Below are 17,181 nucleotides of genomic sequence, written 5' to 3'. Positions count from 1 at the left end.
TCGATAGGGTGACCATTCTCAGAAGTAAGTCCACACAAGACATTCATTTCAATTTAATGAACTAACAGAAAGCATACAATACCCTGCTATATACTGCCTAAAGCTAATATCTCAATTGACTGAGAGAGAGAGTGTACAAGTCTAATTACTGTTCTACACACAATACCTCATGAAGAGAACTTGATAGTTCTGGATCTGGTTCATACAATGGTCAGCAAGACGATCATGGATCTGGTCTGGGCGAGACAAGAGCTTCCATTCCACCTATGTCAGTCCTTCAAGATGTCTGCTCTCTTCAAGCTAGGTCTGCACTCTTCGTACAATGTCTGCTTCCTCATAGATGTCTACCCCATAGATCAGGTGCGCAGCCATTATATCCCCATCCGGTGTGGGAATTCAATCAGGTGACCTTATGTTTATTCTGATGACACTGTGTCATCACTGGGCCAGCTAGGGCAGTGGAAATTTGACTTGTCAGATTTGCACCATAAGATTCATTTACATATCGATGTTCCACCATATCAACAATTAAACAATCAGTTGTCATAATTTTTTTTCAATTAACTCCCAGATCTCACAAAATAAATTTATATAATGATTATTATTATTATTTTCAATTAATACAGTCGCATGTTTAATTAATGTTCAAAACTTCATATTTTATCAAACAGACCTCAAAGCTTTTGAGCTTGAAAAAGAGAAGACAATTTTAACTTGCTTTCTTCCACAAAGTGAAAAATTTTCTTCCTTCAAATATTTTTGACACATTTACATTCATGAAAGCCATTTAAATTTGCACACATTGCATTTTTAAAAAACATCATAACTAACTAAAACCCAGTTACAATGAAAAGTTTAAATATTTTTAATTACAGTTCTTTTTAATAAAAACCATTAGAAAAAAATTTAATAATTAATTAAAATTTAATTTTTGATTTTTTAATAATTAAAAAAAATTAATAAAAATCATAAATTTGTAAACATTTATATTGCAAGGGAGATTAAAATGATGATATAGAACATGATATATTTCAAACTAAAACTACTTACTTAGCTACATCAACTGTTTATCAGTAACAAGAACAAACAAGGTTTGCAGGCATAGAATTAATGTAGCAAATAGCATAAAAAAAATAAAATTTTTTCAAATTTTTTTTTAAAATCTACAGCAATAACAAACTGTATCTCAAATGATGAAACTAGATATATATATATTTCATAATAAAATTAAAAGCTGCTGCAAAACTGGATGAGATTACAATATGTATTTATGAAACATATTTATGAAAAATACCATATTTTGTTATGAAATAAAAGCATCAACTATCACCTAAAGATGACTGTTAAACAGTTGAAAACATTTGTTCTTATAATAAATTTCTTCATTTTAACTGGATTACAGGTGACAGTTGGTGCTTTTATTTCACAATAAAATATGGTATTTTTCATAAATATGTTTTAAGAACAACTTATATATCAAACTTTAAATATATAAACATCTGATAGTATTGTAACTTAAATCTAACACATCTATAAATAAAATTACATAAATTTATCAATACTTACAGAAGCAATATTATTTCCATCATCATCTTTTTCTTCATAATAAAAATAGATAAATGGCAGAATGAAAAATGCAAAACACAAAACTAGACTGTACATAGCTGGAATGAAACAAACATTTACAGTAATAATTAAAGTAACATCACAAATATACTATATAAACGATTTTTCTGAATATAAATTTTTACTTTAATACTACTTAATCAATTCAAAATACAGAAATTTCAATTGTTTTCCATTTGTTTTATTTATTACTACATATGTGAAACATTTTAATTTATGTTCTTTCAACTCGATATTCTTTTCATTTTATTAACTATATATAAATTATAGTTTACAACATTTTATTTATATATATAAATATATATCTTTTTTAAATTGTACAGATAAAATCCAGAGACTAGAGATTTCCATCCCACATTCCATCAGAAATCCTTTATAAAGCCATATAATTTCAATACAACAAACAAAATACACACAAATGTGATACAAAGTACCTAAAACTTAAAAAATTATAAGGCCAAAAAATAAAATACAAACACTAGAAAAAATGTGATACAACAACCATGAATATAAGATGCTGCTGAATGATTTCTTGTAATTAATGTATGCCAAGTGCAGGTTTCTGTATTGTTTTAATTCTTGTTGTGGGATAAAAATCTATGATTAAATGCTTACGGCAACCCATACAGTTTCTATAATAGCTTTTCTGTTCTGTGAGAATAGTGTAAATTGTTCAATATACTGGTATATGTTGTTTATAATGTATTTTGTGGAAAATTGAATAGCCTGCAATTTGTCTTTATCAAAATAACTACGAAATTATCAACAAACCAGCATCAATTCACTTCAAAAACAAACGTTTTCTACCGTCTTCAACGGTCATCATCAAGTTCGATTCCAAGAAAACATTCGTTTTTGAAGTGAATTGATGCTGGTTTGTTGGTAATTTCGTAGTTTTTTGTTAATTCTCACACCAGTAGTGTTAGTATGATGGATGATTATTTGTCTTTATTATTATTACTGTTATTTTATAATAAACATAAATAAATTCTGCAATAAGTGAATGTACTGTTTCCTGAAAATCCTGTTTCAGGAAACAGGGTTTCCTGAAACAGGATAATTAACCTACAATTAATAATAATTGTAGGTTATTATTAATCCATAATAACCTACAATTTTATTAAACTAGGTTTAAACTTTTGAACTAAATCTTTAAAATAAGATCATTAATAAAGCCATTTAAATCAAAAATAATTTAGATTATATGTCAAAAAGCTAATAATTCCTTATTTTCATAATTCTTAAATTTTTTCATTCATAAAGCTAAATATATGTCACTTTCAGTGATATTTCACAAAAATTAATTAGATAATGGCAAGAAGATAATTGAATATAAAAACTGAAAACTAAAAAAGGAAAATGAGAAACAAAATATTTTAAATATTTTTCTTAAAACAATAATTTTACTTACTATAATAGGCATAAAGAACTGCATTTTCAGCTTCATCTCGTACAGTAGCATTGCTAGCCCAATCCTAAATAAAACATAGAATAACAATTAAAAATTTTTAGATAATTCTGTACTAACAACAAAAGTATTTTTATTGTATTATTTTCCAAAATATTTTAATCTTATTTGAATGAAGCAAGATATTTATATATAAAAATAAATATCTAAAAAGAATTTAAGAATGCCATTTAATAATTACTAATCATGGAAAATATTAGTGTTGAACCAAATATTCAGCATTATTCAGTATTTGGATATATTCAGCCACAAAGAATACTAAATATTCGACCAAATATTAAACATATATATACAATATCCAGACATAATACTTCCTCAAAGCTGAAATTTGGCTAAAATAATTTCATTTTAGTTGGGGAGAAAGAGAAAGAGAAAAACTTTTGGATAAAATTATGATAAAGTTTTGTGGATATTATATACTTTAGTATACTGTAATAGTTAAACTTGTCAGAAAAAAAGACAGTTTATCCTGTCAGAATTCCAGCTTTATTTAAATATAAAAAGTTTAATTTTTCAATGTTACCCCCACCTTCTATATATTTTTCATATAGAATAAGATCAAAATGTTCCTGAGCTGAGAGCTGGTGACAATTTTATGAGCAACTACAAATTTTTTAAAACCATATCGGATAATGAATAATTTTGAATAAAATCAACTATTAACAATTATGTTTAAATAAATTAAGATTTATTGAAACTACTTATAAATATACTCTAATATTAACACTAATTTAAGGAAAGATTTAATTCAGGAAATTTTTAACATTACATGTATTCTTAATCTATTAAATTCATACCAAAACACTCCAATAAGAGCAAAAGCAAAGAATCACTCCTCTTCTAGATATTATAAGAAAAAATTTCTCTTTCACAATCTCATTTTTTTCAATATCATCATATATACAACTTCCCTTTCTATTGAATATTTAATTTAGTTTCAACTAAATTAAAATTGTTTTAATAAAAGTTAAGAATACATTTAATACTAGCAATTCATTCTAGAAACTTATCATATTTATTTGAGAAAATATTTGTAGTAATATTAACCAGCAATCACATGTAGTAACAATAATTTTCCACACCAACTAATTTTTTCACAGGACATTTTTCCTCAATTCACATACTTAGCTGTGTTTTCATGATATTCTCACGCTACATGCTGTCTGTCTGTGTGAAAATTTCAGTTGAAAAAAATGTTTTCTACATATTACAGGCTCTCAGAAAACTGCTGTGGAAAACCATTGCCTTACACTTTGCAATTGTGTGCAAATTTTCCTTATTATCACACAATCAATGTAGCAATTTTTCACTCTAGTGTCATTTTCAGTGACCTGATGTCATCAAAAATGACTTGTCACTGAAAATGAGAATGGAAAATTGCAGCCCCTTCTACCTCTTGTGGCAATTTTGAGAGACTTGATGATGGTCTCTCACAACTGTCACAAGAGGTAGGCATGATGTTATGGATATAGGCAAGCATAATGGTGATGGTAATGGCATGGCAAGTGTCTGCAAGTTGCTACTATCTTAAATATTTTGCTACTATATTAAATATTTGTCTCCATAAGATAACCTGGAGCACTAAAACCTTTCAACAATTTAAATGTTTTTGTGGCTTTATTTCCTGCCTGAAAAATACAGAAAAATTTTCTGCTCTTTATAAGAAACACCTCAACCTTTTTGCCATTTATTTTCAAGTGAACTTATTTCACATTAGCCCATACTATTGCAAACTTTAAAGGGCTCCCTATGGGAGATGGTCAAGGACACTGTTCTGTAATTATCACAATATCTTATAAACTAAACAATGTATGATGTTAAAACTTTGCACATGCAAAGACATATCACAGGACTCTTCAGAATCATCGAATTAGAGGAACAGAAATTATGCGCAGCGTAATTATGCATAAAAAAAAAATCCACAAAAAATTGTTGCCTTATTATGCATGAGATCATGTGAAAAAATAATTGCATGTGATTGCAGGTTAATTAAATATCAAATGAAAATTTAATAAGAAATTTTAAAATACATAAATAATCTTAGTTAATAGTTAATAATTATCAAAGTTGTTACTGGTACGATATACCTTAAATGTTCCATTTGAAGTTTTCATAAATGAAACATAAAAAATGTCAACTGGAATAAGTAACGCAGTAAGAACAACAATAGCCAATCCCAATACAGCTGTGACTGTTGAACTCCTTTCACTGTCATATTTGCACCGAAAATATCGAATGTAACCACCAGAAAATAACAATGTTACCTGAAATTATACAAAAATTATTTATCACTAATTTATTCATTTAAATAATATATATATTATGATACATTTACATGCTTATAATCTAAAAGTTGTAAAAGTAAATAGATGTTTGCATTTTTAAATTTTATGAAATGAAATTTTTCAGTTAACTGTCAACATTATTACATAATTGAGTTTTAGACTAATAAATAAGAAATTTAGTTAGTTCTTTATACATTTCATCATGGTTTGAGCAAATGCATTAAAACTTTTCAGGAACAATTCTCTCATACAAGAGAAGATCAAAGACTATTTTTGGTTGAATTAATTTCAACTTTCCATCCACATGGTGGCATTTACATAGGAAAATTGTTTAACAAAAACAGGCACTAAATATGTTTTACAGGTGTTCAAAAGGCCAAGTTTAAATACAGTGGGTGATCGGTTAACGAACAGATCGGTTAACGAACAAATCGGATAACGAACACTTTCTCGAAAGATTTTTATGATCGGACAACGAACACATGTTCGGATAACGAACACTTCACTGAACAAACACAAGAAGAAGCGACGTAAAATAACGAATACCGATTGGTCTTCCTTTGTCTTCAGGCAACAATTCGAAACTTTTCGGAGCGCGAGAGACGTCGACACCGACGTTCAACCCAGTATATACTGATCGGATAGTATTCCCCCGAACTTTGAAACTCTCCCTTGTAATTCCAGCCTTTTATATTTCTGACAGAAACAATTCTTTTACGTTTTCTTCTGAAAATGCAGATTTATGCCGATATCTGCTATTAAAGATCTTTTGAAGAAGTGGGAGGATGTCAGAACAACAATCTTAAAATGGCATTCAAACCAGGTTAAGGTTAATAGGCCTAGGGATCGCTACAATTACAATGCTATTAATTACTTCTGAAAAATCATGAAGAAGACAGAAAAGCAATCGACATTGGACAGATTCTTTAACCCCCACAAACGGAAAAAACATGACTAATGAAAATACAAGACCGTGTATATTGTATATGTATTTTTATTATTACATATGAATAAACATAGTAAGAAAGTATATATTTTTTATTCTTGGGGAGTCTCCAGAACGAATCAATCAAATTCCCATAGAAACATATGGTAAATCGATAATTGGTTAACGAACAATTCGGATAGCAAACAAAGTCTTGGAACGGATTATGTTCATTAACCGATCACCCACTGTATTTGATCCATTTTTTGCAAAATTTGATTAGTTGGTTAATTACCATTTCACATTCAGCTATGAATGGTAAGTTACAAATTAACATTAGAAAAAATTCGGACGTCTCAAATTTTCATCTCATGCAGGCGAAAGTCGACAACTATTTTCTGTTGAAAAGAATCAATTCCTATCTATCTATTTGTCAATGAAATTGCACCATTCTGTATCATCAGAATATTGCATTCTTAGCAACACAAAGCATGTACTTTTTCACAGTGCCATGCATGAATTTTTGTCCATTTGTCTTGAAATCGATCAATCAGATTTAATTTTTTAAATTTTTGTTAAATGAATTTATATATGACTGATTTTTTATCTTTTTCAAAGTAAATTTTTGTTATTTTTTATTTTGTTTCATTGCATTTCCTTATTACAATGTATTTAACATTTTGTGATAAACATGACAATGGTATGTTAAAATAACCAGACTCTTAATATGGTTTTTATTTTAATGTTTGTCATTCTTAGTTTTTTCTCGGGCAGTGCTGGGGCATATCTGTTACTTATAAATATATACACACATACACACGTATATAAATAACATGTCTCTATTAATGCATCCAACAGTAACAGCTTTTGCCAAACAACTGCCAGATCACATCGGACTATAATAATATTACTAATTATTAATTAAAAGTCAAGTAATTTGACCTATAGGTAGACATTAAGTGCCATTTCTTGATTAACTTAATAATTATAATTAAATTAATATTTAAAAATTATTTGGAATATTCTGAAAAAAAAAAAAGAAAAAAATCAGTCCAAAGCAAATTCAAACCACTAACTCCACTTGTTATGTGGACACATTGCCAGTTACACTACTTGGATCTCCATCTGATCTTCACCTGTCTCCAGTCAGCACCATATAGTTATATCTAAATTAATATTGTTGGAGGCAAAGTTTAGATGGAGATCCAAGTAAAACTAGAATACTAATTTTAATATGCTTATTAAACTTTTTAAAAATTAATATTGCAGTCTTTCTTTGAAACTTCATTCCAACTCATTAATCAAACTTTTGTTTTTTGATAATTTTTGGATAAAAAACATAAGAATTACGAGTTTAATAATATTGCCATAGATAAAATAATTGACAATTTTCTCAGGAACACAAAACTATTGACTATGAGGATTTGTTAAATAAATTAACAGTAAATCACACAAAAATTGAAGAAAAAAAAACAGAATGGAGATAATGCTAATAAGTTCTAAAGCAGAATGAGTCCACCAGCATATCTTGCAATAGTCAATGGCCACGGCAGCAAAAATTTATTTTACTATATTATTATTTATTAACATTAATAAATACTAGTTTATATATAAATAATTGGGCTGCAATTTGAAAAAATTGTAGACCTATAAATTCAGTGTTGTCCACCTGCCTGTCTGTGTCTCTCTGTCTTTCCTTAATCTCAACAACAGTATTAGATAAATGAAATTCAAGACCAGATATGGAAAATTTAGGGGCAATAGGCCCCGATTAACTAATATATGAACTTCTGATGCAAACCAGAAGTCACATTATTTCTATTCAAAAATTTTCCCATAAAAGGAGTTAGATGACAGACAATACTTTTCCATTAGCAACGGAGTCATGTACAAGGGTAAGACACTACAGTATTAATTTGAGGTGGAGAGCATATATTTTAAATTAAATAAGTTAAAAATATGATTAAACATTGCAGCCTGGCATTGTGACAATTTCACAATAAATAATTGCTAATTCCAAATTACAATCTAAAATTAAAAATAACACATATATAAAAAACACATTTGTTTATAATTTATATACAGTATATACACAAACTGTCAATAAATTAATTAATTAATTACTTAATAGTATTATAAATCATTTCATCCAAAACAAAATTTCACAATATAAGAAAATAATAAAAGTATTTATAATATAATTTTAACTGAACATTATATAATAGTAATTTAGATATTGTGATACAATATAAATATTTTATTCAAAAACAGCATGATAAATATTAATTTTAAAAAGAGTATATGAAATATAATTGAAATTTTAGAGATATACTTACACAACATGTTTCAAAGAAAAGAATTAAGAAAGCCATAAATAACAATAAAAATCCCAAAATCAAATGCAAATGCCGAACACGAACAAATGCAAGTGCTGTTATGTACAGTACAATATGTCTCAAAGAGGACAGGCAGCCTTATATCTCTGGACCTAGTAGATATGAAAATTTGAAATTTAGGAAGTATTAATAGTTAGATCTAAAACTGCATTTTTGCATGTTCTTTCAAACAGTAACCTGTATTTTATAGCATAGGGCCTATACTTTCAGAAGATTTTTTAATGCTGAATCTAACAGTATAATTACATTTGAAATGAAATAACCATTCAGAAGTTACACTGAAAAATTTTCTGTTCCTAATAAAGATAAAATCTTATCTTTGTTTAATCATGAATAGTAGTAATTATTCTAAATTCTTAGATATGCAACTTAAACATTTTATTTGTCAATAATTCATATACAAAAGTAATCAAATGTTGAATCAAATAACCTCTGAAATCACATTTAGATTTAATCTTAAGTAGATAATTTTAATACAACAAAGTTTGCTTACTTTTTCATTCCCAAATTCCATATTATCTGAAGAAAATTTTTATGAGAAACAATTATTTGTACTATTATTAAAACTTAGTATACTAAGATTTTTCTGATATATTTTTTCTGAATAGTTCATTCAATTTTAAATTAATTATAGGGTTAGATTGTTATTTACAACTGCAATCAAGACAAACCAAATATCAAGACAACATGCTAAAGTGCATAATGTATGAAAATCAGTGAAGGTTTATGTCACAATCAATAAATTTTCATCAAAATTTAAAGAAAAATTCTTTTTTATATAGGAAATTAAGAAAGAAAATTACTATTATTTTCTTTCCTATTAATTTCCTGTTTGTTATAATTCATTACCTCTAAAAAGTTAGTATTCTAGTAAAAAAAATTTAATTATTTTTCACATCTTTCCATGTGTTTTAGCATCCAATTTAAATTTTCACATTCCATGCTTTTGCACATGGAATGTGTAACTTTTAGATCTATTAAGTTTTGAATTTCCAGACCTACCAGAGTAGACAGAGATTCTGGGATATATTGAATACATTCACAACTGAAAACAAATGATCTGCACTCTAATGCTGTTATCTGTATTTATCTTGTTTCTATATGTCCTTCATATTGATTTGAGAGGTATTTTGGAAGAACTTTAAAAAATAATTAAACAACTATTACTGTATTGTACTGTACATACCTCAATGGGTATGTTTACTTTTAGCTCCAATCTTGCCCCTAGCAAGCTCAGCCTGTATACTTTTTGTTAGCTACCAATGAGCACAGCGTTTACTTTTTGCACCCTTGACGTCATTGCTAGCATTCCTAGCATGCTCAGCGTGCTTGGAGAATTTCCAATGAGCTTGAAGTTTGTTCAAAGATGGCGGTGTCCATTACTGTGTATACTTTTATGAGCGTGCTAGTATGACGTCAGGCTGCACTAGGTGTCAGCTCAGCGAGCTTGGAAGCTAGCTAAAAGTAAATGCACAAAGAGATGTATGATCAGCAAACAAAGAGTATTCCACTGTATTGTCTTTCAAAATATCTGATCATGTGGAAACAGTAGTTAGATGTTTTAAAACTTGAAAAAAAGAAAGTTTTGTTTGCTCTTTGCATTGTCATATGACTGATAACATATTGTCAAGTAAAAAATATTATACTTTATTATCTAAAGATGATTCATTTTAAAAAGTATGAATTTTGTGTGAATGCAATATTTTTATTTGGATACCACTTTAAAATAAATTGTTTGATAACATTTGCTATCATTTAATTTGAATCTTTGTGTCAACAAATTAAATATTTATTCTCCCAAAAAGGACTCAGAGAATGACACAGCACCAATAAATTCTAATATATTAGCTCCTAAACGAAAATATGTATACTCCCTTTTATTAATTAGTAAAATTTTATATTTTTAATAAATGAATAACTATATTATAGATCAAGAATAAAAGAAAATTTTTAATAAAATAACTTCATGAGTCTGCAAACAAATCTTTGATATTGTCAGAGTCCATACAATTAAAATAGTTTGCGTCAAGTATGACTTCTCCTTTAATTAATACTATTTTGCTTTTTCTCTAAATATGCTAATATATTGCTTAAACTGAGTTTCTTAAAAGGCATATCTAATAACTACTCATTATAACTCAATTTGCATAATGTAATATATATGTATAATATAATAAACAGAACAATATATTATTTTCAGTAAAATCAAATGGACATACTATAGTTCATTTCAATCTCAGAAATTGATAATTTGCAGTGTCTCACAAATATGGACAATTACAAAAGCTGAAAAATAACACAAAATTATATCATCTTTATGAATCATATAATGAATTTTTAAGAATATTTAATTATTTAATACATTTTTTTCTGTTAGTTAAAAAATTTCTCAAAATCTTTCTGATCTGAATTAATCAATATACCTTTAGCAATCACTGGAGTTTAAAGAATTGTTTTCACTTTCAACTGTCCATGCCTAAAGATGGCCTATCAACTGAATCAAAAACGATAGCATTTTTTAAACTTCATTCAGTGTTAAAGGTACATTAATTAATTCAGCCAAATAATAATTGCTAGTTCATCTTTTTCTGACCTTCCTGATCTGTAAGATTTTGTCAAATTCTGGAAATAAATTATCATCATATTTATAATAATTAATTTCTTTAGATCTAGGAATATGATAAGATTATAAATCAAAATTAATATTACTGATTTACTAAGGGTAAATTTATTTTTTCTGATGTATTGATATTACTTTTGAATTATTTATTAACAGAATAGAATGTCAAGTCACTATATGAAACACAGTAATTTGAATATTTTATATTTTAATTATTTATTTATTTAATATCACAAGTTTGACTTATGTTTAATATGTTGTATACTATATTTTAATGCTAGCATACTGTATTTTTTAAATGCTGAAAACTGGTCCACAGATTAAGTAACTCTTAAGCTGTGGACCAGTTTTCAGGTGACCTAAGTCTGTTAGGAAGTCACACTCCCTTATCTGTGCTAAGATATACATCAGTTTAAACATTTACACCACTTTTATTTTAGAAAATAATTCATTAGTATCAACATCAAATTTGACTTTTCTTCTTTTACTATTCTATTCATGAAATTTTCAATTTAATTACATTTTATAAATATTTAATAATAAAGTGTGCAACAACTCTCCCATAAGTAAGAAATAATCAAAAAAGCTTGGAAACCATCTTTAATGTCTTAATTATACATATAGAATATTACAAAGACTAAAAACATCTATAAACAAATATCATCATCATTTTAATTTATTACAATCAGAAAACAGACAAAAATTTGCTAAATTAAATATTTTACAAAAACAACAAAATTAAAAATTTGAGACCGAAACATCTTTTGCAGTCATAATTTCAATACGGCATGTATTTTGCACGGACGCCGAGAGGAAGACGGGGCCTGGACCGGAAACGAATGTTGATCTCACCATTCTCCAAAAATAGGTTAAAGTCTACCTAGGTAGTCCCAATGGCGGCACTTCGGTTACATTAGGTTAGATTAACTATATTTTTAGTAGATGTTTCCCCTTTTTACTTTTGTTCAAGAATTACCATAAATCAATAACTAGTGACGTTAAACACACGGCAGCCTGAGGTGGCTCCCTTCTGGGAGGAGTCCATTGGGAGCACAAGTAAGCGTGGCCATTGGGACTACCTAGGTAGACTTTGACCCAAAAATACACCAGCAAAATTAATATAAAAAAAAATATATTTTTACCACTTATAAAAATAAAACCAAAAACTTTAATTTACATCATTTCCTGTTTTTTTTTACATAGGAATAAATATTTGAACCCACATCTCCTGGACTCAGGCAAAATGGTCTTGCTGGCCCTTCTATTTGATCCTTTTGCGTATTAATATAAACACGTGACCACGTGACTTTTTCTGTCATACCATCTATACGCGTTACTAATCAATAACATTCTATTATTTAAAATCGAGATGATTATTTTTTTTAATATTTAACATCTTGATTATAATTAAAAGTGTATTAAAAGTAAACTTTTACCAATTTATATTGACTTACAATTATCAAAATAGCAAAAGGGATCCAAGCGGAGCAATTTACATCGACCGGAATGAAACTCGCCATTTTGACTTGAAGCGCCACCTTCGCGATAACTACGCATATATAAAAAGCTTATTTATGATTGGTTATTTCAAATGCATGATTTCTATGGTAATTTGATTAATAATAATTTTTTTTTATTATTTGGCGGAAAAATGCTTTCAGATAAGAAACAATGTTAACCTTTATTTAATTATAGTTAAGGACACTGTTGAGAAATAGATCTATAGACGTTCTTTGCTTTCTAAAATCATATTTTATTTAGAAAAATAAGAAATAATTAATATTTTGTAAGCATTCATTGTTATTCCTTTTTCTTTATAGCTTTTTATGGAGTAAATTTTATAGTTTAATGTGATAATGTAGCATTTATCTTTTTTTTTCTTTTTTCTTTTGTGTGGACGTTGTTCGATTTTATTTTGTTATATTTTTGAAATTTTATAAATATTAAATAAATTATAAAGTTGTATAATAAGTTGTAAACATTTCTTATTTCCATTTTGGGGGAAAGCGAAAATTTAAAAACCGGTTAAAACCGTATTCGTTGAAAAGTTGAGATTCGAAAACCGATGTTTTAAAAAGTCGGTTTTTGTATAAACCCAAAGGGGACGTATCAAGGACTATATACTACCAAGGATAGCCAGATCCCTATTCTACAATGTTAGCCAGGAATGCCAAGTTAGTGACGTCAGCACGAGACCTGACCTCTTTGTTTACCTAGAGCAGGGTGTGCACGTGTTTAGTTTTGGCTTTTAATATTCGTCCAATTTTGTGATTAACGAAGTGATTTATTTTAATATTTCTGTAATTGTTTTATTTGACTAAGTTTTTTATAAGGTAAGATGATTTAAATATAAGTCATTAAATATTTAAAGCTATATTTTTATGTTAGGTGAAGAACAAAATGCCGGGTACTAGGTGTGCTGTGTATGGTTGCAATAATAACCTTCTTGCAGTAAAAGCTAAAGGAGAAAGTGTAACGTTTCATGTGTTTCCTAGACAAAAAGACTTAATTTCTAAAAGAATTAGGTCTGAATGGATTAATCGTTGCAAAAGGAGCGATAAATTTAATCCAGATACAAGTAGAATATGTTCTGTTCATTTTGTTCAAAGTGATTATGAAAGAGATTTACGAAATGAATTGTTGGGTAAGTCATAAGTACAGTTCATTCATATATATTACTTGTTTTGGCGCGTGAATGTTTAATTTGTTTGTTTTAGTATAAAACTCCAGAATATTTTCTATTTCAGGTTTACCAGAAAGAAAGATTCTGAAGAAAACAGCTATCCCTACATTAAATCTTCCGGATAGAATGAACCCAACAGTTACGGAACGAGAAAGAAGAAGTTCAAAAAGAAAACAAAAAGAAGTTAATGATCTTTTAACAAATAATGATAACAATAGTAACAATCTTCAAGATGAATGTCATTACGAAATTAAATATAAGAAGCTGTTAGAAGAATATAATGTTTTAAAATCGGAATATGAAAAATTGAAAGAAGATCATAAGAAAAGAATAAAAGTATTAAACGATTTATTACGATATTACAAAAGAATTCCTTCTGAAAATGGTGATTGTCGAAAAAAATTAAAAAGTTAAGTAAGATAATCACATAATAAAAAATACAGCTCGTTAATTTGTTAAATAAATGTTAGACAAAAGACTTGTAAATTTATTTACGTACACTTATTATATCCGAAAATTCTATAGTAGTTTACAGTTAGTAGTAATTTAGTAATTAATTAATTAAGAAATGATTAAGTATTTTATCGTATTTTGTTATTTGAAAGCATCTGTCATGTTGAAGTAGAGGGCTTGCTGTGACGTCACATAGATCCAAGGTCACGCTAACAAATATACGGGATCTGGCTATCCTTGTAGTTTAAAGTCCTTGGGTCACGACACTCAATTTGCGCTTCTCCAACAGCTGGCCACATGGAGTTTTCCGTGTTTTCATAACACGTTAATAACACTTAAATAGGGCAGTTTCCCTTAGAAAGTCCTTCCGGGAGGCATCATTTCTTGGTGTGTCGCGTTGCTGTAACCAAATAAATTGAATGGACAACCGATTATGTACGAAAAATTATATTAACCTATCCCGTGTTGAAATTAGTTCAAATCTTGGCACGTCCTTAAATGTGCATAATTAAGAAAGACGTGATAAATACTACTAGTTTCACTATTGAAAGAAGAAACATTTACTTATAACTTTTTATACGCTCTTCAGCTTGACGAAATAGAGTCTGTCTCCCTGAAGTTAAATACCGTCCTTCTTATGAAGGTTTTGGAGATTTCTAACCTTTGAAGTTGTTTCGATCGAGGCATTATTTTCTCTCGATGGCGTCTGTTTCATTTCTAAGGAGTGAGGAAATTGTAGGGTTCTTCACTCCTTAGAATTCTGTGCTTACTATATCGGGCTACCTCCTTATAGATGGAACAGAGGACTTTGTGGTAGGTGACTACCACGCGGCCCTTTATTCCATAGAGTTTCCTAGGCTGAAACATTCGGAAAGGATCGTAACAATAATGTGACCTCCTTGGTACCTCGTCAGGACTGACACCACTGTGTCTTCGGGATAAACACAGAAACCGCAACTTTAGAATTTGCGCGAGCGGTTACGTATGCGGCCGATCGGATTCGGGATGGAGGAGGGTTGAGAGACGGATCGGAAGTGATTCACTCGAATACAAGGTTAACAGCAAAAATAACTAATTTAATGTAACGGAAAAGAATACATGGCTGACCGACCGAGAGAGAGAGTTTACATGACATTGCGTGTCGTTATAAATACCTGGTTCACTGGATGTTCCAAATAGTCGTGGAGACACTGGGGTGGCCGGGAAATGTCTTTGAGAATGTCTTTAGGGCTTTGAACGGCGATTAAAGTCTATCGGAAGTTAAAATCCGTCGGTTCTTCGTAGGTGTTCCCGGAGAAACACAGGATGTTCGGGAGGAGCGGCAGCTGCGGGCGATAAATCCTTTCGGTTGGCACTGAGGGAATACTCTCGCGGACTCTCGACGACCTCTGTTCCATGAATTCTTCTTTTTATTTTTTCATGTCACGTTGTCCCTCTTCACCAATAGAGAATTTTTTGTTTTAGTTCCCAGTGACACATTCTGAGTTCCATGGGAAAGGAAACAACTCCGGGAAAGAGAAATGCACTCATCGTTATAAAAAGTTTTAATTGGCAATAATTTGAGCTTTTGTAATTTTGAGTAACATTTTGAATAAAATTCATTTATTTCCATGCAATTTTATCTTTATAAATATAAAATTAAGCCGTAAAACTGAATTAGCGCTATGGGAAACCTCCGTGAAGTTTTACCTATCTACCCGGAAATTTCGTATGTATTTTACTGATAACGAGAAATGCTTAATTATCTAAATTAATTCGTATATATGACTAAATTGAGACTTAAAATTTCTCTATCCCTAAAACAATTTTTTCAAAAACATTTTGTATGATTAGTTTGAAAATACAGTAGAACCTCGATTATCCGGATTGTTCAAAATAAACAAAAATTTTACGAATTTGCTGATTTGCACTTGGCGAATTACGACACTGTTTATGTACGTGGTGGAATGCATAACATTTTTTGTTTCAACAACGTCTCACCCGGCACAGTGGTCGTAAACTCGAGTATATAGCAGGATATCTTGCCTATAAATACAGTAATACCCCGAACTTACGCGATACGTGGAACCGAGCGATAGCCGCGTAAGTCGAATTCGCGTAAGTCGGGGTATAATTTTGCATATAAATACATACAAATAACACAAAATAAATTGTAGCTATATGTCAAACACGTCCGAACATGTAAGCCGAACAATAGTGTGGGGGGAAATGAGTAATTAAGAGTTGCGTGGCGCTCAAACAAAAGACGAATCGACGAGATTTGAAAATCGCGTAACTCCGGATTCGCGTAAGTCGGGGTAGCGTAAGTCGGGGTATTACTGTATAAAGAAAAATACCCAAACTTGGGTAATTCCACTAGCAAAATTAAAAATCATCACAACTATAGCATTCCGTCATGGGTGCAGCGTTTATCTTATGGAGGGCTTATTAAACCTACTGATGAATGGCTAGCAAAAATTACAGAGTGGAATAAATATTTCGAAATATATCGCGGTGAATCGTATAAAAAAGGCCCCGGAGTTGTACAGAATTTGTCAGTGGAAATATCAAAACAAGAAACAGCTTTACCTTTTACCTTAATAAAAGATTTTTGTAAATTAAGAACTATAATAAGAATTAATTATAGAAATCTTAAACAAGAAAACTATAAAATATTGAAAAGAATGCCTTCTGAAAATGGTGATTGTCGAAAAAAAATTAAAAAGTTAAGTAAGATAATCACATA

At 29.3% G+C, this 17,181-nt stretch overlaps 2 protein-coding genes across 4 annotated transcripts in view; one reads left to right on the top strand and one right to left on the bottom strand.

Annotated features, from left to right (window-relative positions):
• LOC111631505 (probable lysosomal cobalamin transporter) overlaps nucleotides 1-12,880 on the bottom strand; it is a 32,697-nt gene extending 19,817 nt beyond the window's left edge. The window contains exons 1-4 of the mRNA XM_023375759.1: nucleotides 12,775-12,880; nucleotides 5,182-5,358; nucleotides 3,038-3,101; nucleotides 1,567-1,664 (exon numbers count right to left, since the gene is read on the bottom strand). Coding sequence (XP_023231527.1) covers nucleotides 1,567-1,664; nucleotides 3,038-3,101; nucleotides 5,182-5,358; nucleotides 12,775-12,840 — 405 coding nt within the window. The 5' untranslated portion in view covers nucleotides 12,841-12,880. The remainder of the gene's footprint in view (nucleotides 1-1,566; nucleotides 1,665-3,037; nucleotides 3,102-5,181; nucleotides 5,359-12,774) is intronic.
• Nucleotides 12,881-12,987: 107 nt separating this feature from the next.
• On the top strand, nucleotides 12,988-14,494 carry LOC111631512. 3 transcript variants are annotated; one of them, XM_023375766.1, is made up of 3 exons: nucleotides 12,988-13,106; nucleotides 13,709-13,964; nucleotides 14,068-14,494. In XM_023375766.1, exons 2-3 carry the CDS (start codon nucleotides 13,721-13,723, stop codon nucleotides 14,415-14,417), a joined length of 594 nt encoding a protein of 197 aa, XP_023231534.1. In that variant the 5' UTR covers nucleotides 12,988-13,106; nucleotides 13,709-13,720; the 3' UTR covers nucleotides 14,418-14,494. The 3 variants fall into 3 exon arrangements, with proteins under 3 accessions (XP_023231534.1, XP_023231535.1, XP_023231533.1); XM_023375767.1 differs by lacking the exon at nucleotides 12,988-13,106 and adding an exon at nucleotides 13,416-13,543; XM_023375765.1 differs by lacking the exon at nucleotides 12,988-13,106 and adding an exon at nucleotides 13,473-13,620.
• The last annotated feature ends 2,687 nt before the right edge of the window (nucleotides 14,495-17,181 follow it).

The sequence above is a fragment of the Centruroides sculpturatus genome, unplaced genomic scaffold (genome assembly GCF_000671375.1).
Source record: "Centruroides sculpturatus isolate CEXI.00-Female unplaced genomic scaffold, Cexi_2.0 scaffold692, whole genome shotgun sequence".
Lineage (NCBI taxonomy): Eukaryota > Metazoa > Arthropoda > Arachnida > Scorpiones > Buthidae > Centruroides > Centruroides sculpturatus.
The sequence above is the reverse complement of the archived record's forward strand: the minus strand, read 5'-3'. Positions and strand labels throughout refer to the sequence as shown.